Source organism: Zosterops lateralis (assembly GCF_965231275.1).
Source record: "Zosterops lateralis genome assembly, chromosome: 1".
Taxonomy (NCBI): Eukaryota; Metazoa; Chordata; class Aves; order Passeriformes; family Zosteropidae; genus Zosterops; species Zosterops lateralis.
Genome location: NC_139762.1, coordinates 51817796 through 51842610, shown reverse-complemented (window position 1 = coordinate 51842610; position 24815 = coordinate 51817796). Strand labels below are relative to the sequence as shown.

General features: G+C 38.7%; 1 protein-coding gene across 1 annotated transcript in view; it reads left to right on the top strand.

Annotated features, from left to right (window-relative positions):
- CNTNAP2 (contactin associated protein 2) overlaps positions 1–24815 on the top strand; it is a gene marked incomplete at its 5' end in the record, with an annotated part of 1047398 nt that overhangs the window by 320818 nt on the left and 701765 nt on the right. Inside the window, one exon of the mRNA XM_083867656.1 lies at positions 2257–2367. Coding sequence (XP_083723782.1) covers positions 2257–2367 — 111 coding nt within the window. The remainder of the gene's footprint in view (positions 1–2256; positions 2368–24815) is intronic.

Sequence of the window (24815 nt, the reverse complement as noted above, 5' to 3'; positions counted from 1 at the left end):
TTTTGTAACAAAGTTTTATAATTCTAATATTTCTCCAGGAAGAAGCAGGTTTTTCCTCCCACCCCAGTTTGAAGCTATGGGTGGCAGAAAATTGTATAAACCTAACAATTTACTTTACAAAATATATTTAAAAACCCTCAGGAAACAAAACAAAGGTACATGTTCAATCTTAGCTTTCATTACTGATGAGAATACATTTTTTTCCTTAAGGGTAAATATCATGTAATATAAGCATACAAAAATGATATAAAGAGGTTTTGTTATGTATTTTTAAAACTTCTGATTGTGTGTTGTTCTGCTTTTAAATGTTTCATTCCATTTTTACCTAGAAAACAGAATTAATGGCAAATGTCTTCAAGTCCCTAGCTAGGTAACTGCAAAAAAGAAGTGGCAGCACAAACACTTTGCAAGTTGAAGAGTTATTGTGATCTACAGACAATAGACTGATAGATAAAGAAATGCTTGAGAAAAACTTTGTTTATACCATTGTGGCACTTAGAACAAAAATTTGCAATTACGGCAGTCTGCTGCTCACTTCTATTCTTAGCTCTAACCTTGTGCCACTTTGACTGAAATAAAAGCAACCTGGCACCCGGGATCTGAGAACACAGGGTTTTCCTGTGTACCATATCCCTGCTCCCAGGCAGAGGTGTGTGCTGATGGAGAGGTGTGGTGTGAGGAGCAGCTGGCTCCAGGCTTCTGACCACATGTGCTGTTCTGCTGCAGCCAAAGCAGAGCAAGGAGGAAATCGATCTTTCTGGTTTGTGGTATAAGCAATAACGTTTCAAACCATTTATCTTCCCTTGTCAAAATTCCATCATTAAACACTGTGGTAGTGAACTTAAAAGTCATTGGAATTATCCTTTAATTCAGTCCAAAGTGGCTGCCCTTTACTCTTGCTTGTGCTTTTGTGGATTTTTTTTTCCTTAATGTTTGTTAACTTGGAGATTCGTAAAGGACACTTATTTTCTTTGTTAAATGTCAAAATGCTGATTCCTGAATGAATGTTCTTTTGTATTTCTGTACTTCGGTTTCTATTCGGTGAAAGTAATTTTATTTTTCACTACACGAGACTGCACATTTTAGGAGAATTGCATTATATATTACTTGATTCACTCAGAATCCTTTTTTTTCCTCATGAAGTTCTTTAGAAGGCAGGATTAATTTGTTCTCCGGTCTGACCAAACTACTGGTTTTTAATTGTACCAAAACTACGTGTTGTGGCTGAGCACTAAATATGCTGCTTATACATATTTAGACCTATTGTGGACCACCTGTGGTGATCTAATGCCTTTTAGATACATAAATAGAGGTTATTTCCATTACAGCAGAAACTGTGCTGCAGTGCATGTGTTTAAAAAGATTAGTTATGCTAACTGGTGTATGCTAAGGCTTTTTTTAGTTTTACCTGTGTTGTAAATTAGTATTTTAGGCTACATATTTCTCCCATCTGTTGAAATATCTACAAAAACTCAACAAAAAGCAGTACATTAATTAAGTATTTGAAAAATCCTGAGCCAGTTCTCTTCATTCTAATTTATATCATACATAAGGAGGAGATTTATTTTACATTTTTTTTCTTCATTAGGAAGGCTAAGATACTGATTTTGGGTTTTTTTCCATTTTAGATGCTAATACCAAGTTAATCTTTATAACAGGGTAAAATGGAAGTGAAGTACTCAAATGAATTATAGAGATTAGTTAGTATAGTTTTTTCAGTGAATCTGTTGTATCTGATAATTCATAGGCATTCATTAATGTTCCCTATTTTCTTTTTTTTAATATATCAGATTTATCAGCACTTCTATTACAGAAATGAAAATGTGTATCTTATCTTAGAAAGCTGTCATGATAATACTTTTCTTTAGCACCAGATTTTTGTGTCGCCAAAAACATCCCAGATACATCAGGGTAGGCTTTTTTGTTCAAGACTATATCCCTAAGGAGGGTGATGGCTCATGGTTATTTTGTCAGTGGTTGAAGTGGTTGAAGTCTTTATTTTCTCATGTCAGTGTGTGTGTCTGTGGGCTTTTTGTGGGCTTTCTTGTGGTTTTTGAGGTGACTTTTTGTTTGTTTCGTTGGTTTGTGTTTGTAGGGGTTTTTTTGCTGAAAAGCTGTGATGTAGCTACATGCATTCCACATGTATGAAAATAACACAGATGTGCTATCACCCAGAGGAAAAATAAAGGGCACATTGTCACTTAAAACATATGAATAATTAAGAGCATAAAGTGAATCTGTTTTCTTGTGTTTCAGAAAAGTGTGATGAACCTCTGGTCTCAGCATTACCCCATTCCTCCTTCAGCAGTTCATCATCCATGACAAGCAGCTATGTGCCAGGGTATGCCAAGTTAAACAAGCGAGGAGGTAAGGGACATTCTCGACCTTAATGTTTAGATATTTCAAAAAGTGATGAATGATACTTTTCATGTGAAAATGTGTTTTATGGGGAATACTATTGCTTATGCTTCTTTGAACAGACTGTTTTTATGAACTGAATTAATTTCTCTTTCATTGTATGGGACAGTAATTTCACTGCAGGTGGAAGGGCACTACCAGTAACATATAGCAGCACAGGCAACATCTCTGATGTGGATGGACTCATACAGCTACATAATTGACTTCACATAAAAAGGCATACCTGTCTTTGCTGGGTAAATGAGTGTTGGAGAAGGGAGACGCGACACCATATGGTCATCAGCAGAACTCAGTTTATTTAAGTACAATCTTGAATTATATACTTTGCTTAATTAGCTCATACATATTGCAAAAGCTAAGCTCCTAATTGGTAGTGACTATACAATAGTTTACTTCATGTTATATCAGCATATTACAACAGTTTGTATCACCTTGTAGCATTTAACTCCTCTTTCTCATGATCTCAGTTCCTCTCTCTCATCCTCATGCTGGCCTTGTCCTAGCTTCTAGTTCTGAGAGCCATTGTGTCTTTTCTGAAAGCTATTGTGTCCTTTATCTTCTTCCCATTTCTCAGCCAGCTTCTCAACCTCTCCACAATTCCTCCTTTTTCTTTTAAAAATTACTAGCATTAAAGACTGAGTACACATAGAATGACAATTAAAATCAGAAACAAAAATCATAGCTCATCATTGATTATCAGCTATTATCATCATAGGCACTGTTGGAAGCCAAACTTTTATATTTTTGTGGTTAACACATAACTGTCTGTTCCACTCACAACACAATGCAGGTGTTCTCAAATTCAGCCCGGAGGTTTCCTGATCACCGACCTGCAGATTTCAGGAGACGAGTCCTGGATCCTTGGGACTCGTCTGTCCGAGGTGAATTTGCAAACTTACATCGCTATTAAATCTATTCGACTGTGGCCTTTTTCTTCTAACCATTCTTCAATTAAATCTTCCATATTTTTCCCGTTTTCTTTTTGTGCCAACAGTGTGTTATGCTACATTTTAATCATTGTCTGCTTCATCACTTGTTGCATACATGAACAAAAGCATGGAATACAAACAACTAGCATCATAAGCACAGCTAAACACAACAGTTCAAACATGAGTAATGAACGCAACCATCCTGACAATCCTAAGCCTTTTACCCAATCTAAAATATCTCATTCATTGCTAACTTGTAGGTGTTGCGTCAATTCCTGAAGCTTTTGAATTTGTTTGTGAATCGATTGTGAGTGATCAGACAAATTCATACAACACATACCTTCACAATTCAAATTATAAGCAAAAATCGTAGCCCTTCTTTCAAAGGCTGAGTTAGCCATGGTGTTAGACCAAAAGTCTGGGTTAGCCAATCATCTAGGGGATTTTGTGAAAGCTTAACCTTTGTCGTGTGCCTTTTTAGCCAGTCCAGTTGTGCATGTATTGATTGGCTATGATCGGATAAATTAAAGCAACACATCTCTTTGAACTCAGAGCACCCGTGTCCTTGAGCAAGAAGAAGGAAGTCAATAGTGGCTTTGTTTTCAAGAACCGTGTGTCTCAGGCTGTTTACGTCCTGAGTGAGTGCTGATATGACCTCCGTAGTAACATTTGCCTGCTTTATGGCCCAACATGCAAGTTTACTGTATTTGCTAAACAATCCTCTGTCCTTTGGATTAGTAAGATTAAGGGGTAACTCTATCAGGCAGGTTTTGAAAGGCTGTGAGACACTGGCTAATGACAGACAAAAAACATTAGTCCTGGTTGCATTTGCTCAAGTAACCCACACATTAGCATTTTCTCATATTGGAGGCATTGCGTTTGCCTCTCTTTTTAGATTTATGCCCCATCCTAGCAAAATGAGCACAGAGATCATCCCAGTCATTTTCTGGAATTACCCACCTTCTGGGGACACTTACTATTTTACCACGGCATGTAGCACAAATATTTGAGCGTGCAGCAGCAAGCAAGCGTGCAGCGTGATGCTTTATCTCCCAGCGTACTCCGGCTATTATTCTTTGTTCCGGAGACTCAAACAGCTGGCTTGCCAAGTGGGTGGGAGGCCCTGTATCTTTTTCTAGTGCAGTAACGGGTGTCTCCCTGCGGTACCGATCAAAGCACAAGTAACAAATTCGAAAAAGTTTGTAAAGAATCCCCCTCTTCAGCAGGCAATATTACTTCTTGCCATTCATTTCTCTGCTGCCATGTAATAGCAGCTTTTTGTGACCTTTTCCCAGCATCTGTAAAACTGTGATTGCTTCTGGGATGGGCTGTTCACTTCACAGAGGTTTGCTCAGCCACTGTTGTTCTCCCACCTATCGCAAGGGTGGGGGCCACTTTACCGTTGTCACAACCGTGGCCCCTCCTCCCAGCAGAGCAAGGCCCACCTCCTCATGATTTTCAATGTACCATTGCAGTATATCTCGAGCTATTGGCAACAGAATAGTGCCTGGTTCATTCTCTGTAATCTGTCGTGCACGCTGTCTACCTTTATGGATAAGGACTGCCAACATTTCTGATTTTTGAAAAACAGTTTTACATTGTTGTAGGGGTGGCTGTAACCATTCTAATACCCGAATGTCTTTCTCCTCTCCCTTATTCTCACCCTTTTTCTTTAATTGCTGAACAAGGGCTCCAAGAAGATAGCATTTCCCGAGCCATATAGCCAAATTAATAGGCAGGAGAGGGTTACGACGAAAAGTACTGCTTTGCTGAATGATTTCAGCAAACCAAGAGCAATATTCCCATTGTGCTGTTGTCTCGTTTTGCCAATGAGAAATGTAACTTTTCCACATTTCCCTCGCACATTCTTGTTTTTCAATTAAACAAGTGTGAAATGGATTGGAAGGCGTGGCAAGTGATAAACACAAACTATCCTGACCAGATTGATTAACCCAAGTGACCCACATGTTTTGCCTTTTGTCTATTTTTGGTAGCTCTGTGAGCCCAGCGGCGACAACACATATCCCAATTAGCAGGATCCACCTGATGCATATGAGGTATTCCCACCCCATATTTGCAGGTTGTCTGCAATATGCGAGTAGCCTTTTGTGCCAACAGGCAACACACCTCTCTTTCTATTAAAAATACTAATTCCAGCCTATCTCTTTGACTTAAATCTTGAACAAGGTTTACTGCTTCTGGCACAGTACTGCACCCTGTATAATTTTTTATGGCTGTTTGCCAATTATAAGGATGCTAATAAAAGGAGCAGCGTGGGCACCATGGCTGTGCAAGCTGCTGTTGAAAGACCCACCACTGTTTGCAACAAGCCCCACAATATATTTTTACCCAAGCACCACAGTTAGGCTTGTTGCAGTGCAGACAGTTAGAACTCTTAATTAATTGTAGTCAGGTGCTTTGTAGTTCATGCAACAATGTTAGTATATCAGTTCTATTTTCTACTACTAGAGGATTAGGCCACACTGGCTGGAGCCAAGCTATCACAGGTTGAAGGATCAGGAGCAGGCGATGCCGCTCTCGTTCTGCTGGACTGCTGGGTGCTGTCATTCCCTGCTTGCGTCCAGCGGCTGGGAATCCACACAGGACCTGTGGGTGTAAGTACACACTTGTGACCTCAACCAATATATTGTACTTCAGCAGGTCCAGTGTTAAGAATGCTGATCTTCTTGTAGAGTCAAAACCATAGTCCCCTCTTTGTGTTTCTGAGCGATGTTCCGGAGCCAAGGTCGAAAATGGTAACAATTGAGCTATCCGGGTGCCAGCTGGAATGAGCACTGGAGGATACAGTGTCTGTGCTAAAATACAAATCTCGCCTGTGAAATCAGCATCAATAAATCCCACAGTAATGTCCAATCCTTTTTAAAAAGTAGAAGATCGTCCCAAAAGTAAAGCAGGAACCGACTGTCCCTGATAGGTTACTGGTCCTTTTACTCCAGTGGGAATTGGCACAGGGCGATTGTCCTTAATAGATATGTCCACTGTGGCTGCCAAGTTCAGGTCGAGGCTTCCGGAGGTGGCGGGGTGCAGGTCGCTGGCTGCTGTACAGCTGCTATTTGTGTCCCGGCGCGGCGGCTGGATGGCACGCTGGTCTTGCCGTTTCCCGATTTTCTCCGACAGGCTCCTTCCTCGGTCTCCTTCGCCTCGCTTTAGCTGACTTGCTGTAACAGCAGCTTGGAGTGGAGCAAGAGCAGCAAAAACTTGAACCTGCCTACTCTCTGCCTGTTTCTGAATTGTTTCGCCTATCTCTTTATAGCCTCGACAATAAATGTCTGAGGCCCAGAGGGTACAGATACTGCTTTCTTTAGAGCCTCTTCTACAGACCAATTAGCTCTCAAGGTGTTAACTAGGTTTTTTGTAGCCTGAAACTCATTTTGGAGTATACACTGTTTTAACATAGCTCCTTGCATATAGAGTGGCACTCTAGCTTTTTCTATTCCCTTTGCTAGTCGATCTACAAATTTGCCTAATGGTTTTTCTTTACCTTGTTTTATTCTCATATATATCCTGACAATCTGCTGGCAACAGTAAATATGTACCTCAGATACAATTTAGCATTTGCCAAGCAGGCTCACTGTTTACTCTATGTTGGTTAACAGTGGAGCGCAATTGGGAAAGTAATTTCCAATCAAGGGAAGTCAACTGGGCAGTGACACCTCCTCTCGGTGCAGGATTATTTATTACCGGGCATGCCATCGAGCTCCCTGCTTCTATCATCTGTACATCCCCTCGTTCTACTTCTTTTTTAGCTAAGGCACTCCATACCTCCCTCTGATTCCTGGCCATTACCTCTGTCAAATCTGATTCAATTTTAGGAATAGTTTCATCGCTCTCCCCAGTCCATGGTAACGGACATGAATCTGTCAGCTGACCCGCAGCGACTGGAGGCATTGGGGGAGCTGATGGTACAGAGTCTGCAGCTACCGTGTCCCCTTTGGTGGCACTTATTTGCTCTGGAGGCACATGTACTGTTGTACATCCAGGAGGCAAGGGAAAGTCTGACTCTGATGAATATATCAGATTCATTCCCTGGGCTGCTACTGCCTGCTGAGCTGCTTGTTTTTCTACTTGGTGTTGCAGCAGAGCATTATGTACTGCTCGCCACTGTTTTCTTAACTTTTTTGCTGTTTTATCCTCCCCCAAAACTAAAGTAAATAACTCATCACCTAACTTTTTCCACTCGGTGAGTTCATGCACCGAATGTGGATTAACAAAATAACCTTTAGCATATCCCCATTCTAACAACCCCGGGAGGTCTTTCCTTATCTCCTTAACCCCCCGTTTCTCTAACCCTGTTATAAATAAATCATATGCTGCTTGCCTGTCCATTATGTCGTCAGCGCTGTTGCAACTCTCCGGCTTCGGCAGCACGTATGGCTCAGGACCACCTATATGGCTCCTGAGGGCGTTATCCCTTCCTCGTTTAACGCCGACCCGGTTGCATCAGGCCCCAACCCTACTTCTCCAACCGTGGCAGACGTGCACCAGGGCGCGGAAGCTCTTCTTTCGCCGTTTCTCTATCAGGGCGCGGAAGCTCTTCTTTCGCCAGTCACGTCCCTTTTTCTTTTAGTCGAGACGTCTTTTAGTCGAGACGAGAGGTAGTTTTAGATTCAGGTCCTATGTTCGGGCGCCATTTGTTGGAGAAGGGAGACGCGACACCATATGGTCATCAGCAGAACTCAGTTTATTTAAGTACAATCTTGAATTATATACTTTGCTTAATTAGCTCATACATATTGCAAAAGCTAAGCTCCTAATTGGTAGTGACTATACAATAGTTTACTTCATGTTATATCAGCATATTACAACAGTTTGTATCACCTTGTAGCATTTAACTCCTCTTTCTCATGATCTCAGTTCCTCTCTCTCATCCTCATGCTGGCCTTGTCCTAGCTTCTAGTTCTGAGAGCCATTGTGTCTTTTCTGAAAGCTATTGTGTCCTTTATCTTCTTCCCATTTCTCAGCCAGCTTCTCAACCTCTCCACAAATGAGCATTTGCTAGGTCATGGTTGGAGCAAAAATAATCAGCTTTGATGTGATTTGTTGATGTAACTTGTTCCCACCTCAGCAATGACTGCTGTCATGCTAGTTTTTTTCTGTCATCACTGTGACTTTGGCTTCTGCATATATATCTGTAATGCAATGAGTATCTGTAAGACTTCTTTGTTCAGATGTAAAAAAGCTACCTCAGACTTAGTGGTTGGAAGAACAGGTGCATATATTTGATGGCACCTGTTATTAAATTAAATCACCTGTGTTGATTAAACCTACCTGGTTTAATGATACTGATGCCTTGAAAGGCTACCTGGAGCAGAGGCTAGACAGTGTTAAAGGAATAAAGTATGTACTCATTAAAAAGGTCTTCAAAGGATACACCTTGGGCAGTACAAGAGCCTGGCCATGGCTCCACTCAAGGTGGAATCCGAGTCATGAGTTTTCAACCTTTTATAAGTTTTGGTCTCTTTACATATTTGGGTTAATTTTCCAATTACAGCTTCAGGCTATGAAGTCCCATCCTCCCAGTTTGCTCCCCTCAATTCGCTGTCGTTTATACTTTTTGGGCCCAAAGATGCAACAGTGTCCTTGGTTCTCAGGCTGGAACAGGATTGTTTTGTCTAACTAAACTGTGAGGAGAACTTGCTAACACTTTATACGAAGTTCAGAGTTACATAATAATGCAGTAGAGGATCTGGAAAATATGAAAGCTAAAACTGAAGGCATCATTTCCCCCCTTTTAGACACAAACAGGGTGAGTAGTGCTGGTAGCTCTGCCAGCTCAGCCAGTTGTCTGGAGGTTACCATGTAGGAAGAGATGAGCTGGGTCTAATGTCAAGCCAGGAAGCATAATCTGTAAGTGGGGAAGAAAATGGGGTGGGTTCAGGCATGGTTATTCCTATGATGTGGCTCAGGTAGTACCTGGAGGCTGAAATGGGACCCCCAGGCTCACTGGCAGTGTGAGTGGGTTGTCCACTGAGTAATGCAATTATGGCCTGTTGGTACTCTCAGAGCCCTGACACATCAGTGCCTACTGGTCTGCAACTTCTCTGTATATTTGTGTTTTAGATGTGTAGAATTCATGGGGTTTTGATCTCTTTATGTTCTTCTTTGGGGGTTTTTTTTGGTGTTTTTTTTTTTTTTTTTTGTTTTGTTTTGTTTTGTTTTGTTTTGTTTTGTTTTGTTTTTGTTTTTTGTTTTTGTTTTTGTTTTTTGGGGGTTTTTTTGGTTTTTTTGTTTTGTTTTGTTTTGGTTTGGTTTTTTTTTTTTTTTTTTGGTTTGGTTTGGTTTGGTTTGGTTTGGTTTGTTTTTTCTAAAATCAGTTTTAGCCAGGTCCTGGAGTTAGTTTCTTTTAATGAGTAGTAATTGACCTATTAAGTTACTTACAGTCCTGCTTCCTCTGATGGCAACCTGTGCCTGTATATTTAATACCTCTACTATCACCCATGATTGTGGTCCTCTACCCTACATTTTTATACAATAACATTTTATTCTCTGCAGAATAGGTATTATAGGTACAGAAAAATATCAAAATTGTTATACTAGTAAACCCTAGCCCATGCAATCACACAGCTAAGTTAAATGTAAAACAGATAGTTATGTTACTGGTTGTTAAAGAATTGCTATTGCAACTAAGCAAGTTTACAGAAGCCAAATACTAGCTTAGAGAAAATATGGCTGATGAGCTCTAATGCTACCAGGCCTGCAGATCTGATGCAGTGCCTGTGGCCAGACAGGATCATTGGCAATTTCTTTGGTTTTAGGCCTGCAGACTAGTAGATAACATGGTTTGTTGCTCCTGAATGAGAATAGATGTTGTTTTATCCTGGTGGCAGGCTTTCATTTCAGTGTTCCATGTATTTTGTTTGCGTGCCTTTTGCAGTTCTCAGACTTCTTGTTGCGGTTTGTTCAAATGTGAGTTTTGGTAGGCTGTCAGGTCCCTTCAGTTGTGTCTTTAAATGTTCATCAGATGAAAGGAATGGTTCTTCAATTCTAAAGAACTGGTCATAGATTAGGTTGAATTCTGTTGTATGACTATAGTTATGTCCATTTCCATTCTATTCCCCATTTTAAATTTAAGAAAAGATCACTAGAACCACTTCAATAAAATATAACTTAGCATCAGTTTGTCTGGGAGGATCTTCCTTTGTTTTCAGATGAGTATTTCCTCTTTTAGTTTACAAGACTACTTATGTTCTAAGTGAAAGGCAGATTGACATTTGGATTTTAATTTTTTCCTTTAATTATATTTACCCTTCCTGTTCATACACTTATAATCACTAAAGTGCAGTCTCTTTTAATGATGTTTCTTTACCAATAGGGATCAGCATTGTCATTAATCAAACACTGTCTTTATTTCCTCATTGGAAATTTAGTTTCACCTCTTTGTTAAATAGCAGTTTCATCTCTTTGTTTAAATAGCAACTTTGCCAGATTGTTGTTATCCATCCCTTAGTACCTATGGAGCATAGCACAAATAATTTTCAAAACTGAGGGTCTATGTATGTGAACAAATATCATTTCCCTAATCCTGGTGGCAGTAAAAGTACTGCAGAATTCAGGAGTGTGTTTAACATAGGAACTTATCTCTCTGTGTTTATGCTTCTGCTTCTGCAAGTGATAGAAAATAGCTCAGTTATAATACTGAGCTATTTTACAACTTCATGGAATTACAGATATTGCTAATCAAACCAGTAATAAGTGAATCCAATTTTTTTCTCTCTGAGGAGTCATTATCAGCTAATAGATTCCCAAATCAAATGTGCTATTTAAACCACACTGTGCTCAAGTCATTAAATGGAAAGAACTCCCACTTCTCTAGCCCCAGACCCTTTAAATTAAAGAAATGTACATTTGAAAATTCTACTCTCCAACCCAATTATTTTTCTTTCCTGTTTTCATGGCACTTCACTCTAGACTGGCAAAACACTTTATTTGAATAGATAGCATTTTTTATTCCATTAATTAAGACACTGATTCACTGAACAGCCACATCATGTTATTAAGAAGGTTGGAGTTGTCACTATAGTTGTTGTGGTTCAATTTCCTGCTATAAATGTTGCAATTGGAAGGATGCACACCAAAAATAATTTAATATTTTCAGCAGTTTTTAGGAGTCTTCAAAAGCAGAAACATCCATAAATATAATGTTTGATAACACTTCATTTAAAAATCCTATAACTAGTGATTTAGGCAAATAGAATTAAATCTTTGTGGAATAGCATTGATCTGGAAAGTGCCAGGATGTATATGTAGGGTGGGTTTCTGTGTTAGTTTGTGAAAATATTTTGCATTTTCCACATCTGTCTACTGAGACCCTGTAAGCCTTCAACAACCTATGGGTTAGTATGTACACTGCACCATATCATGAGAAGGATTCTTAGCACATGTTTGATATAATGCAGTATCAACCTTCCTATTAATGGTTCCCAAGCTATTGGACCCTATACTTCTCACTAGTACAAGAATTAATGCTGCCTATCATCCATCTCATACCATTTTAATTTAGGGAATAAATTCTACATTTTTTCAACATAATGTAATGTTATATAATATAATTGGAAGCTGCTTGAAACTGAGTAGAGTCGCAGAACTTCAGAAGCAATCTCAGCAGACAGTGAAAGTATGAAGGTCATAATGAATTTTTTTGGATATGTGGAAATTATCTTTTGCACAGTGGAATAAAAAAGAGGAAATTTGGCACCCAGGGGTTCTGTTTTAAGTCCAGTATTAGCAGGGAATCTGATGCTACCTATGAAATTGATAATGAAATATGAAAGGAAGTTCTGTAGAGCAATTGATGTTCAAAAAAAGGTCCTTCTAGCACCACTGTGTAACTTGTATCTAGGCTTTCAGGTTACCTTTTAATCAATGTGCTGACCTTGGCCTGTTATCAGAGTTAATAATGTGACTATAAAACAAGCATCAGAAATTTTAAGTGTTGGCATAGGTGTAATTGTGGCAGGGTTTTTTTTTCTCAGTGGAGTTTTAAATTCTGCCTTCTGTGTGGAAGATGCAAGAATTTACCTATAGTGGGATATGATTCTTTTATTCCCCAGATCATTTCCAGTAAGTCAATCAGATCTATGGCAATGGTTCTAATAAAAAATAAAAGTAAAAATGCTTGTTAGAGCCTTGCCCTTAAAGGATTCTAGGGACATCTAGCCTAGGCTCTTTATACCTTCACTTTTAAAATCTCCAATACTGTAATGACTATCACTACTTCTCCAATTGTTTATTACTATTGTATAATGGAATATGAGAAGGATTTTATGTAGATTTCCTTTTGGCAAAGTGAATGTGGAAGGGGCAGTAAGCATCAGCCTAGACTGTGTGAACAGTCTGGGCTTGTACCTTCACAAGGCTTGCCAGGAATTTAGTTTGGGTATGAATCTTAAAGTAAGGAGGTGCTACCTCTGAACTAACATTAGTCCAAATGAATAGTATGGAGTTGGCATGCACACAGTAGATCATCACCTTAAATACTGTGATCTCCTTGTGTTGACAAGGATGCCTTTGAGCTGACTAAGAATACCTGTACACAACATAACTCATTGTATTTTGATTAAAACCCTCTTAAGAAAAAAGTAGTGGAGTTGCCAGTGGTTTGGAAGTTCACTATCCAGGTTACAGTGTATATTGTCTTTTGTAAGTAGACAAGATCTACGGTCCTTCTGAGCTTGTCTTCCTGGCTAGCTCTGCTCTTCAGATACCATATAAACAAGTTATTCCTTTGGGTCCAGATTTCAGACAGAGATGTGACTTTGCCTACAAGAAAGGAGCAGATCACACTTGGTGTTACTTAGGAACACACACTTGGTGTTTATTCGGGGTGAAGGCCCAGGTGGTCAAAGTGTGAGTGTGTGAGTCAGGATTTTTTCTCTTACTTCCCCTTAAGTACAGGGGCATTACTTATGGAAATGAGGAGGAATGATTTAGGTACAGGAGGTTTGACATTGCCATTTTGGGGTAAAAGAGGTGTGGAGATACCTGAAGCCTTGGCTGAGCCACCTGGCTCAGCCAGGGCCATCAAACACAGGGGCGTCAATAGGTAAGACATAATAGGAGATACAACAGACTGAGACAGGGCTATTCAGGAGATACAATGGGGAGAGCCAGGCCTATTATGTGGGTTAACAACAGTGATTAAGGAAAGCAGGGTGGGGGTAGGCATGAACCATTACAGAAACTTAATAACAAAAATCATACAGAACTTTAGAAAACCCAAAATGCACCCTGCAACAAAGATCCTGAAAGTAATGAACAGAGTAGCATAAGAGAACTGTTAAAATCATGAGAGTAGTATCATCCACTTAGCTTTTGCAGGTCTATAAGAGAGCTCTTGCTGAGCTAAATCACTAAAATATGGTTACCTTTTAAAAAGTAAATAAATGGAAGTTCTCTTTCTGTAAATATACAGAATAAATATATATGCTTTAGATAAACTCAAGTTTTACAGTCCACTCCAGTACGTTTGCTAAAACCATCTCATGAACAGTGTAGATCAAACTAGGTTTTCAGAAGTCAGGACAAATTGATAGCCCTTATTTATTAAATAATTACTTATATTTAAAAATATAGAAAGTTACTTATGGTTGAAAAAGATAAGATCTATTGGTTCACTTATTAATAGACCCAAAAAAACATTTTTGTGTGACATAGCATTATTTGTGTTGCACAAAATATAAACAGTATTTTTGGAATGCTTTGAGGAAAATACAAGCAACTGATGTTTTGTACTGGGGGAGTTCTCTGAGTTGTTTGAGGGTTTTTTGGTTTAGTTTTTGGGTTTTTTTATTCATTTCAACATGACTCCTTTAGGAGCTCCGTTACCTGTGAGTGTAAATTAAAACTTTTTCATTTTAATAGTAACACATCCTTTTGGTATTACTCATGGTAAATTTTTGTGTAGCGCTAACTTCAGTCTCTGGGGTTTTTTTTGTTTTTCTTTTAAAATCCATAAAGAATTTGGGTTCAGCTCTTTGTTTGCATCAAAAAGAGGTATAAAATTTTCTCTGTCTTTATCTGCCTCACATCCTACCATATAATCAGTTTTGTTTATTCTTCACCTTCAAAATAAATAGTTATGCACCCCATTTGATTTTTAACATAACCCACAACCCACTTCAGCTCCATAAATGCTTACATCCCCCTTTAGAAGGTAACTGTGATTGCCGCTTAGTCAACCTCAGAAGTTGTTTTCTGTGCTTTAACTATCTGGCGTAATGAAATATTTTTCATAAATACCTATTAGTTGCAGAAGGAGTTCTTAAAAAGACAAATTAAAATATTTGCACTAGCTCGTTCCTCTGAAAAACATTCAAACATTCATTCCAAGAGGATAGTGAATTTTGTGAAAGTGCAGGAAAACTGAAAATCATGAAGAGGAAAGGAAAGTGCCAGTGTATATCCAGGACAGACTTATGCACTGAAAAAATAAGTTTAGGAAGGAAAGCATTACCCTTTTCATTCAAAATGCAATCCAAGAAACAAAGTCTGTAGAGAGTGAAGCTCAAGTAATTGCATTAAAAAAAGCATCATTAGCTTATGTTAATTTACCATAGCCTGATGAATACAGAAAGCATGACCGTTTTTTCCAGTTCATAACTAATTTGTTAATTAAAGTGTTCAGAATACCTAATTGGCTTATTTCATACATGTATAGATGAAGAGGAGGAAAAAAATTAACACTGTGCTCTGCAACTTTATAATTTTTTCTTACAGCAATCATTTGTAGAGGCAGCAGCTCCCATCCCAGCTAGACACATAAGGCAAATAGCCAGCTTTCTCAGGCAACAGGGACAGCAGATCACCCTGGCTTTATTGAGCAGCTAGCTTTTTTCATACAAAATTCAGCTTAGTTCATTTATTGTTTCTGATGCTAATTGGCAGCTGGGTGTGGCTGTGCTGATGGCAGAGAGGAGGCAGCCTCACAGAGAGCTAGACTTGATCCATAGATACACTTTTCCCATATCCTTAGGGTACTAGTGTAGCTCTGGCTGTTTATCCCCAGAGTAGCCAAATTCTGAGCTTTCAAGTACTTTGAGAGTATAATTTGACAGTTTCTTAAACAGCATTGGGGTATTAAGTAAATAGTTAAGAAATCTTTTTGGTGTTCTTACTGGCTTCAGCTTGAAAATGCAGACCTGATTAGCTCTCCTGCTCTGCTCAGAATACTGCTATGATTTAAGTCAAGCTGGAAATTAAACTGGGAAAAGAGGTTTTGGGGAGACCTTCTAGCAACCTTCAAGTACCAGTACAAAGCCTACAAGAAAGGCAGAGAGGGACTTTTTACAACAGCATGTAATGACAGAACAAGGGGAAATGTCTCTAAACTGAAAGAAAGTATGTTTATATTGCATATTAAGGAAAAATTCTTTACTGTGAAGGTAGTGAGGGAGTGGAACAGGTTGCCCAGAAAAGTTGCAAGTGCCCCATCCCTGGAAGTGTATAAGACCAGGTTGGATGGACCACTGAGCAGTGAAAGGTGTCCTTGCATATAACAGGAACTTGGAAACTCTATGATCTTTAAGGTCTCTTCCAACCCAAACTATTCTATGATTTCATTTAAAAAATTGGCACACTACAATTAAATTGTTGACTTAATATAAATGGAGGTTTGTCTGAGAAATGCGTGGTAATGACATATTAGAGTTCAGCTAGATGTCCCTTGAAACCAGTGCCTTGCAAGGAACTTATACCATTTGGCACACTAAACAAGCAAGTTGGACAACTTCATGTTCCTCAGATACTGGGTCTACATTGTTTGCACAGAACACTGGGAATATGCAGGATTAAAAAAACAAGCAAACAAGCAAACAAACAAAACCAAAAACCAAAAAAAAAAAAAAAAAAAAAAAAAAAAAAAAACCACAAAAAACACCCCACCAATATAGGAAAACTTGGCCAACTTCTTTTGACAGGTCTACTATGCTTAAAAGCACCTGAGACTGAGAGTTTAGATATCCTACACTTGGTTTTATCTACAGATACTTCAATATAGAGAGCTGTGTAAGTACAGAGCTCTGGAATCAAGGCAAAGATGTGTAGTGAGTGTACAGGAGATGCACTGTCAGCTTTTCCCAAGGTCAGTGCCTCCTGCCAGATGCTGTGAGTGTTTCACCCTCTCCTGCACACAAAGCTCAGGTTTTCCTTACACAGATGGGTGTAGTGCAACTGATAGATTGCTGCTTTGAGCATTTGAGCCAGAGCATTGCCTTTCCCAAATAAGTCATAAACAAGCATAAATGCTGGTAGAAATGGGAGCTATTTGGCTACCATTATAACCTCCCACTACAGTTATATGCTGAAAGAGAGAAAAGAAATAATGTGATAAAATGAGGCTATTTGTTGCAGGATGGGAGAGTGCAGCTATTATTCATGTTTCAGCTTTCACAATGAGATTATTCACAAGAAAATCTGAGCTACGCTGTTAGAGACAGAACATTAATACTTGTTTTTCTGTAAATAAGTCACTACACAAGTCACAAAAAATATCTCTGGATCTGGATCTGGAAGAGTCTGACTTAGCATCCAGTCTCATGTCATAGATGTGCTGGTGGTTTCTCTTTGTTTTCTCTCACTTAGATTAAACTAATTTTAACTTTTTTTGTGTGTAAAACTCACTTGAACATAAAAATGGGCCTCATTTGAAGTAGTATATCAACTTTTACTGAGAAAAAAAATTTTCTTTAGAAATCTTCAGCTTTACACAGGCCCTCTACAGTGAAGTAAAGGTGGAAAGTGAGGGGATGAATGACAGTTCAGGAGTGTTGTATAGAACTCCCTCAGAGCTTTTTGAGCAACAGAAAATTGCTCAAATATTTGCTTTGAGTGAGAAAGAATAATTTTTTTCTATTAGGTTAGCACTGTAGCTGAGATTTGAGAAAGCTCCACTAGACCTCCTGTTTACAAACAGAGAAGGGCTGGTGGGAGGTGTGGTGGTCAGAGGCCATCTGGAGTACAGTGACCTTGAAATAATAAAGTTCTTAATATTTGATGCAACAAGGAGGGGCATCAACACAACTCCTACACTAGACTTCTAAAGGCCAGACTTTAGCTTAATCAAGAGACTGATTTGGAGAGTAACTTGGGAAACAGCTCTTAAAAACAAAGGGGTGCCAGAAGGCTAGATATAGTTCAAGAAAGAAATTCTAAAGTGCAGGAGCAGGATGACTGTATGGCTGAAAGACAAGTTGTCAGGGAAGACGACTGCCCTGGATGTGCAGGGAGCTTTTGCAAAAACCCAGTATAAGAAAGGAGAGTGTTTTCACCTTTGGAAAAAAAAGGGGCAGGAAACTCAAGAATTGTTTAAGATGTTGTTAAGTCATGTAAAAAGAAAATTAGAGAGAAAAAAAGCTCAATTAGAACTTCTGCTGGCCACTTCTGTGAAGGATAATAAAAATGTTTTTAGAAATACATTGATATGAAAAGGAGGGGCAAAGAAAACCTTAATTCTTTATTGGACACAATAAAGGCTGAGGTACTTAACACCTTCTTTGCCTCAGTCTTCAACAATAAGAGATGTCCTCCTCAGGACAACAGGCCTCCTGAGCTGGTAGATGGAGACAGGGAACAAAATAGCCCCTCTGTGATCCAGGAGGAAGCAGTTAGTGACCTGCTGAGCCATGTACATGCTTGCAAGTCAGTGGGACTAGATGGGATCCATCTTAGGCTCATGAGGGAGCTGTCAGAAGAGCTCACTAAGCCACTGGCCATCATTTATCAACAGTCCAGGCTCACTGGAGAGGTCCCAGCTGACTGGAAGCTGGTCAGTGTGACACCCATCCATAAGGAGGAATGAAAGGAGGATCTGGGAAACTACAGGCCTGTCAGCCTGGCCATGGTGCCTGGCAAGGTTATGGAACAGTTCATTTTGAGTACAACCACACAAGACCTACAGGACCTTATCCACATGGCATAGATTTAGCATGGGCAGGTCCTGCCTGACCAACCTGACCTCTTTTTATGACCAGGTGACCCACCTGGTGGATGTGGGAAAGGCTGTGGGTCTTGTCTACCTGGACTTCAGTAAGGTCTTTTATGTCATCTCTCACAGCACACTCCTGGAAAAGCTGGCAGCCCACTGCTTGGACATGAGCAATTTTTGCTGGATTACAAACTGGCTGGACAGCCAAGCCCAGAGTGATGGTGAATAATCCCTCCCAGGGATCTGTGTTGGGCCTAGTCCTGTTTAATATCTTTAATGATTATCTAGATGAAGGAATTTAGTCTACCGTTAGCAAATTTGCAATTGACACCAATCTGGGAGCGTGTGTTGATCTTTTGAAGTGTAGGAGAGCTCTGCAAAGGGATCTGAATAGGCTGGATAGATGGGCTGAGTCCAATAAGATGAAGTTTAATAACTGTAAGTGCTTGCTCCTGCACTTTGGTTACAACAACCCCCTGCAACATTACAGGCTGGGGCCAGAGTAGCTGGATGGTGGCCAGGCAGAAAGTGATCTGGGGGTTCTGGTGACAGCAGCTGAACATGAGCCAGCTGTATGTGTGCCCTGGTGGCCAAGACCAGTGGCATCCTGGCCTGTATCAGCAATAGTGTGGCCAGCAGGAGCCTGGAGGTTATTCTTCCCCTGTACTCAGCACTGGTGAGGCCACACCTCGAGTGCTGTGCCCAGCTCTGGCCCCTCAGTTTGGGAAGGATATTGAGATGCTGGAGCATGTTCAGAGTAGGACCACAAGGCTGGTGAAAAATCTGGAACAGAAGTCCTGTGAGGAGCAGCTGAGGGAGCTGGGGTTGTTAGCCTGGAGAAGAGGAGGCTCTCCACAACTGCCTGAAAGGAGGTTATAGCCAGGTGGAGATTGATCTCTTCTCCCAGGAAACCAGTGAGAGGATAAGAGGAGACACTTTTAGGCTAGACATTAGGAAGTAGTTGTTCACAAAAGGGGAATGGGCCATTGGAATGGGCTTCCCAGGGAGGTGGTAGAGTCACCACCACTGGAGGTGTTTAAGAAAAGGGTGGATGTGGCACTCAGTGACATGGTCCAGTTAACAAGATGGTATTAGGTAATAGGTTGGACTTCATGATCTCAAAGGTGTTTTCCAACCTAGCTGATTTTGTGATTGTCAGGTGACTCTGCAAGTTACTGACAAACTGTTGGAAGAAGAGGCAAGTTTAGTTATGATGACACAGATAGCTATAGATAAAATAAAATTATACTTTATGTATTGTTCCCTGCATGAAAATTTGATGTGCTGGAGTTCAGCTAAGGACCAAGCAACATTCAAAAAAAACCCAAAAACATTAATAGCAATTTATCCCTTTCCTCCTGCTATCTGCACTGGTATTTGTCTTCTGATATGATCCATTTTTTGGCTTTGATGTATAGTTCATGTAGGAAAATATTGTTCTATATTGAACATCTTTGAGAGTTTGTCAGCCAGCTAAGAAACAAATGAATATCAACAATGAACTAATTTCTTTTCAGAGCCCAAAACTTTTCTGACTGCTTCTAGGACAAATTCTTTTATTCCTTTTAGGACAGACTTATATTCTTTATGGTGAAATTTGTTTGAATGGTCAATTTTCCAAGTCACTCAATGTTAGATAAATTGTCTCTTCTGTGAATCATGGGGCTGTATAATGTGATAAGCAATGGGGAAAAAAGAATTAAAAGCTAGCTTGCTTGAAATCTGCTTTTTGAAAAGTTTTCTTTTAGATGTCTTTGCTTTTCAGTATTGACTACCATCAAATTTAGCATTCCTGCTGGGCTTTTAGAAACTCAGCTCCCAGCGAGCTAATTTTGCTTTAGTTAAGAAAGTTGTCAGAAATTATTTGATTTTTGTAAGGATCAAAGTGTCCTCTGGTATTTTGAAAAAGGCACTTGTTCATGTCTATAATTACATAATATTTATAGATCAGGAATACGTTTTCTTAGAGGTATCCCTGTCTTCCTTGTTTTTGCTAATATAGACTGGATGATATGATGATGTCTCAGTTTTGAAGGAATGATCAGGTGACACTGAGTAATGTAAAAAGACATGTAAACAACATTATTGCATAGTGAAACAGGGCAGTGTGCTTTCGCTGAGATGGAAAGCTTGGGTATTGCATAGTGGTGTGCTCAGACAACTTTAGCTGACATTCTGCTGAATGTAGAGCATATTAGAAATTGGATGTTTCTTTTAATAAACAAGCCAAAACGTTTAATATTTATAGTGGAGATGATACTTGAACTGGATTTGCTTTCTTCAGTATCGAGTTGTATGTTTTCTATGGTAGAGAATAAAATCTCCAACAAAAAGCCAGTGCTGGAATATTTGATTTGCTTATTTTAAAAGCTGGTCAGCAACATCCCCCATAACACAATTTGAATATATTGAGATGACTGTTTCTTGTACATATTAATTTCCAGGTGGGATGATTTTTTTTTTTTTTTTTTTTTTTTTTTTTTTTATTTTTTTTTTTTTTTTTTTTTTTGAGGAGAGGGAGATGTTTTTTCTTTTATAATTGTGATTAACTAGTTTCTAAATTAGGCTAAAATGGTGCTCAGCTATCAAGAAGAAAAAGTTGAATGCTAAGTCTAAAAAATAACAGGTTTTGAGAGACCAGAGAAGCTGTTAATTACGAGTCTAATTATTATGAGCAACCTCTAAAAGTTGCTTTAATAAACTTCTAGTTTCTAGGCAAAACCAAATTCTGCATATTATGCATGGAATATATGATGTTAAGCACGGTGGTGCTTAAGCAAAAGCTTTTTTCTTATCTTGAAACAGCAAAAAATGTGTAATTTAGCCAAGGCAGCAACCAACACGTTGACTAGCAATGGCTGTTCAGTGAGCCATGTCCAAAATCATCTGGAAAGTTGATGGACTTCCGTACCTGGGGATCAAAGCATAGACAGCAGAAACTGGGTAGCAATTGGCAAAAAGTATTTTTAAACATTTCAGTTCTCAGGTTTCCACTAGACTTTCATTAAGAAATTGTATTGAACCCTTCACAGGGAATGTTTTTTTCTGCAATTGGAGCAGAGGCTGGAACACCTTGCTTAAAAGTAGGTGGTAATGGGCACCCTTTGAGAAAAAGCTGGTAGTTTACCAGCTCACTAGGTGTGATATGGCAATTCCTGTGCTCTTATCTTGTTCCCTTACAGCTAGCCCCTCCAAGAGACTGGAGTCACAATGACAGGGTTTGATGGGGAGATCTACAGGCTTATCCAATTTTATGGATGACTGCAACACTTTCACCCTCTCAGACTCATCTACAAAGGCAAGGAAGTTTAAAAGAACAGGGGAAGTTGATAGCAAATAAGAAAAAAGACAGGAGAGACCTCAAAATAAATTGATTTAACCTATCGGCATAGGTCCAGAGCTTATTGAAAAATAAGAGTTGGAGTTATGAGGTAAAAAGTACAAACAAATTCCTAAATTAGCAGAGATAAGAAAATTACATAAGATAATTCTTTGATTTGACAAGGCGTTATCAGAATCATCAAGCCATATAATTTCTAGTCACCTGAAAAGAGCTGTTCCCTTTTCTCTCCATCTTCTATTCCCTGAAAGATTTTTTTCTCATTTTAAGGCCTTTGTCAATGACAAGCTTTTCTTTTTCTTGTTTAGAAGGTTGCCACATTTTTTAGCTGGTGCGTAACAGCAAAAAAAGATTGTCTCCATAGTCTAACATGCCTCATGAAACACAGCTGAAAGCTTAGCTATAAAAGTGCTTACAATTATTTCAGAGACTTACCATATATCACATTACAAGCGGGTAAATTGAAGACTGTAATCATGGCTTTTATCTTGCAAATTTCCCCGAAGAACTTTAGAGAGGTCTAAATATTACAGCTAAGGAACAAGATGCTGCTGATCAGAGATATAAAAAGCATTAAGAGATTTCAGCTTTCGGTCAAGGTGCTAGAATGTATTACAGAAAGTATTCTAATTATGTACTTTATTATCCATAACAATTTAAAATTGACTGGTTTATTTCCAAAATTTTCAATTAAATATAGGCATTATTTTTTCATAACACTGGAAGCTCATTGTTAGTATTTTGCAGAAAGCCTTTGCCCAGCAGTGGTGGTACTATTAAGTATTCTGCTTTCTCCTTGTGTATCAGACAAATGCTGTTAATTCCATCTTGTGATACAGAAACCCGCAAAGCCCATGATAGTGTCCCAAAAGATGCTGATAGCATAATTTAAAATATAATGTTAATACTGGAAATATACTATAAGCTGCTTTTATGCATGATTTTCAACTATTAACAGTACCAGCCAAAGAAAATATTTTTAAATGTATTGAATGTTGAGTCTATAAAAGACTTAATTCAAGAATTATGGCTAGATTTAGTTTTGAGGTTTATCAAATAATAGTAATATTAGTAAGTATTGACAGAGTTTTAAATAATGAGTACATGCAACTTTCTCACAAAATTATATTTAAAATATGCTCCCACTTCCTACTCCACACAAAGGAAAACTAAAGATTTTAAAGATGAAAAAATATAAATGTTTTAGCGAATTGAGTAGGAATGAGCTAAACTATAGATGATTATATGAAATCGGGAAGAGGAGAAAAGATTTGTAAATGTATATTAGAAAACTGAGCCCTTAAGTTTTGTTAATTTTCCAGGCAAGCCTAGAACAGAAATCCATTTTTGTTCTTAATATTAATAGAGAGAGTGTCAGACTTTTTTTATTTATAATTTACATGGAAAACATAAGGTAGGCGTAACATGAATTCAGATCTGTTCAAGCAAAGCTACATTGATATGCAGTGGCTACAGAGCTAATTCAGAAAACTGCTCTCAACAAATTAGGACACACTTTAAAATGTAGCTGTCACAGCACTGTCTGGTTCAAATTAAAAGGATATGTTTCACCATGGATAGTGCTAGTGAAGGAAGATTATGTAAAAAACAGGATCATTTGTGTTTGTTCCTAAAGGGACCCTCAGGCCACAGAGTTCGTAAATGTCTTTCCTGGATTTTATTAAGCTAATGTACCATGTCTGCATTTGATTTCTTTTTGTTCCCAGAGGGATTATATTGTTCTTTTTAACTATGTTTGCTTGAAAGTATATAATGTGCTTCTACAATATAGAGTTGAGCATCTGAGCATCAAATTTCCTTTGCCAGATAGATAGATAAAACTCTAAAATTAAGTTCACTGATTTCTCTAAGAATTCCTTTGAAAGAGGAGCTCATACCAAATAAAAGAGGTAAACTCCAAATGATAAAGGTGACCTTTTATAAAAAATTATCCCCCTATAAAAAGAAAGATTTTTTTCCATGAAAATCTTTGGTCTTTGTTGGTGATTGGACACAGTCAATTAAAATCCCTGGAAGTGCCTAGAAATTCAATTTAACAGCAAAATAAAGTTTGGATATGGCTGGGGATGGGGAGGATGTACAAAGATACTTGCTCTTTGTAGAGACAAAAAACAAATTCTTTTTCTGGATGAGGAGCTCAAGGACTTCAGCTTTTTCACAAAGCTTGTTCCCATGGAAAGGAATCTTTCACAGGTGAGAAGATTTTAGCAGCTTGTTTGCATTTGATGCTGTGTGGTGATTTAACTTCACCAAAGAGGACATGTTTTATCTATTGCAATACTGGTACCTTCTGTGTCACAGCCATGACCTCAGATTCTACCAACAGTTATTCACGGCTGATGGAAAGTCACATCACATCATAAAGAGAGAGACTGCCAAGTTTTAAAAGGTTGTAGCATATTAAAAAGCTGATGGCTGTGGCAGAGACATTGTTAAGTCTGTGACAGTGATCATCAGCCTGATTAAAAAATGTGTAATAAAAATTGTTGTGTTTTTGGAATTCTGGAATGTACATGGAGATTTTACAGATGCTTGATTTCTGAGGCTTGTCACTTCAGAAACTCAGCTTTAGTGTTGAAGGAACTTGTCACTGTAGATCTGGCATGATAGAGTGTAACACAATATGTTCTGACTTGCATGTAATTCTTCAGCAGATGAGTGTAGCTCCAGGGATTTTGACATGACACGAGCTACTGTTTTAGATCACTTTCCATGGTGCTTGGCAATGCTAGCTTTAAACATGAATTTGTCAGGCAAAGTTGCACAAATCAGGAGAAAATCAGTGGCAACAAAACTATTTAATTTTTATTAAATTAATTAATTATATTAATTTCCTGTGGATTCAAGGACTTTTGTGATAAGAACTAGGAATGCTAAAATGTTGGCTGTGATCCAAACATGCATTATGCCAGGAGAGATATAACTGAGACCTTCGAGTGTGTAAATAAAGATGGGTAGAAACCTTAGACCCTGAGGAATGCTGTGTCCAGAAAACTTCACATTGTTTTGCTGAGTAGGAATCAAGTATGATTTTTTGTTTTCTTCTGGATCTTTGATGAAGACTATTAAGTCATAGTTATCTTGGCTTTCAGATTTTTAAGTGACTTTAAGTACACCCAGCGCTTGATCGTACATGTTGCTGATCGCATTGTCTGGTTCCACAAGA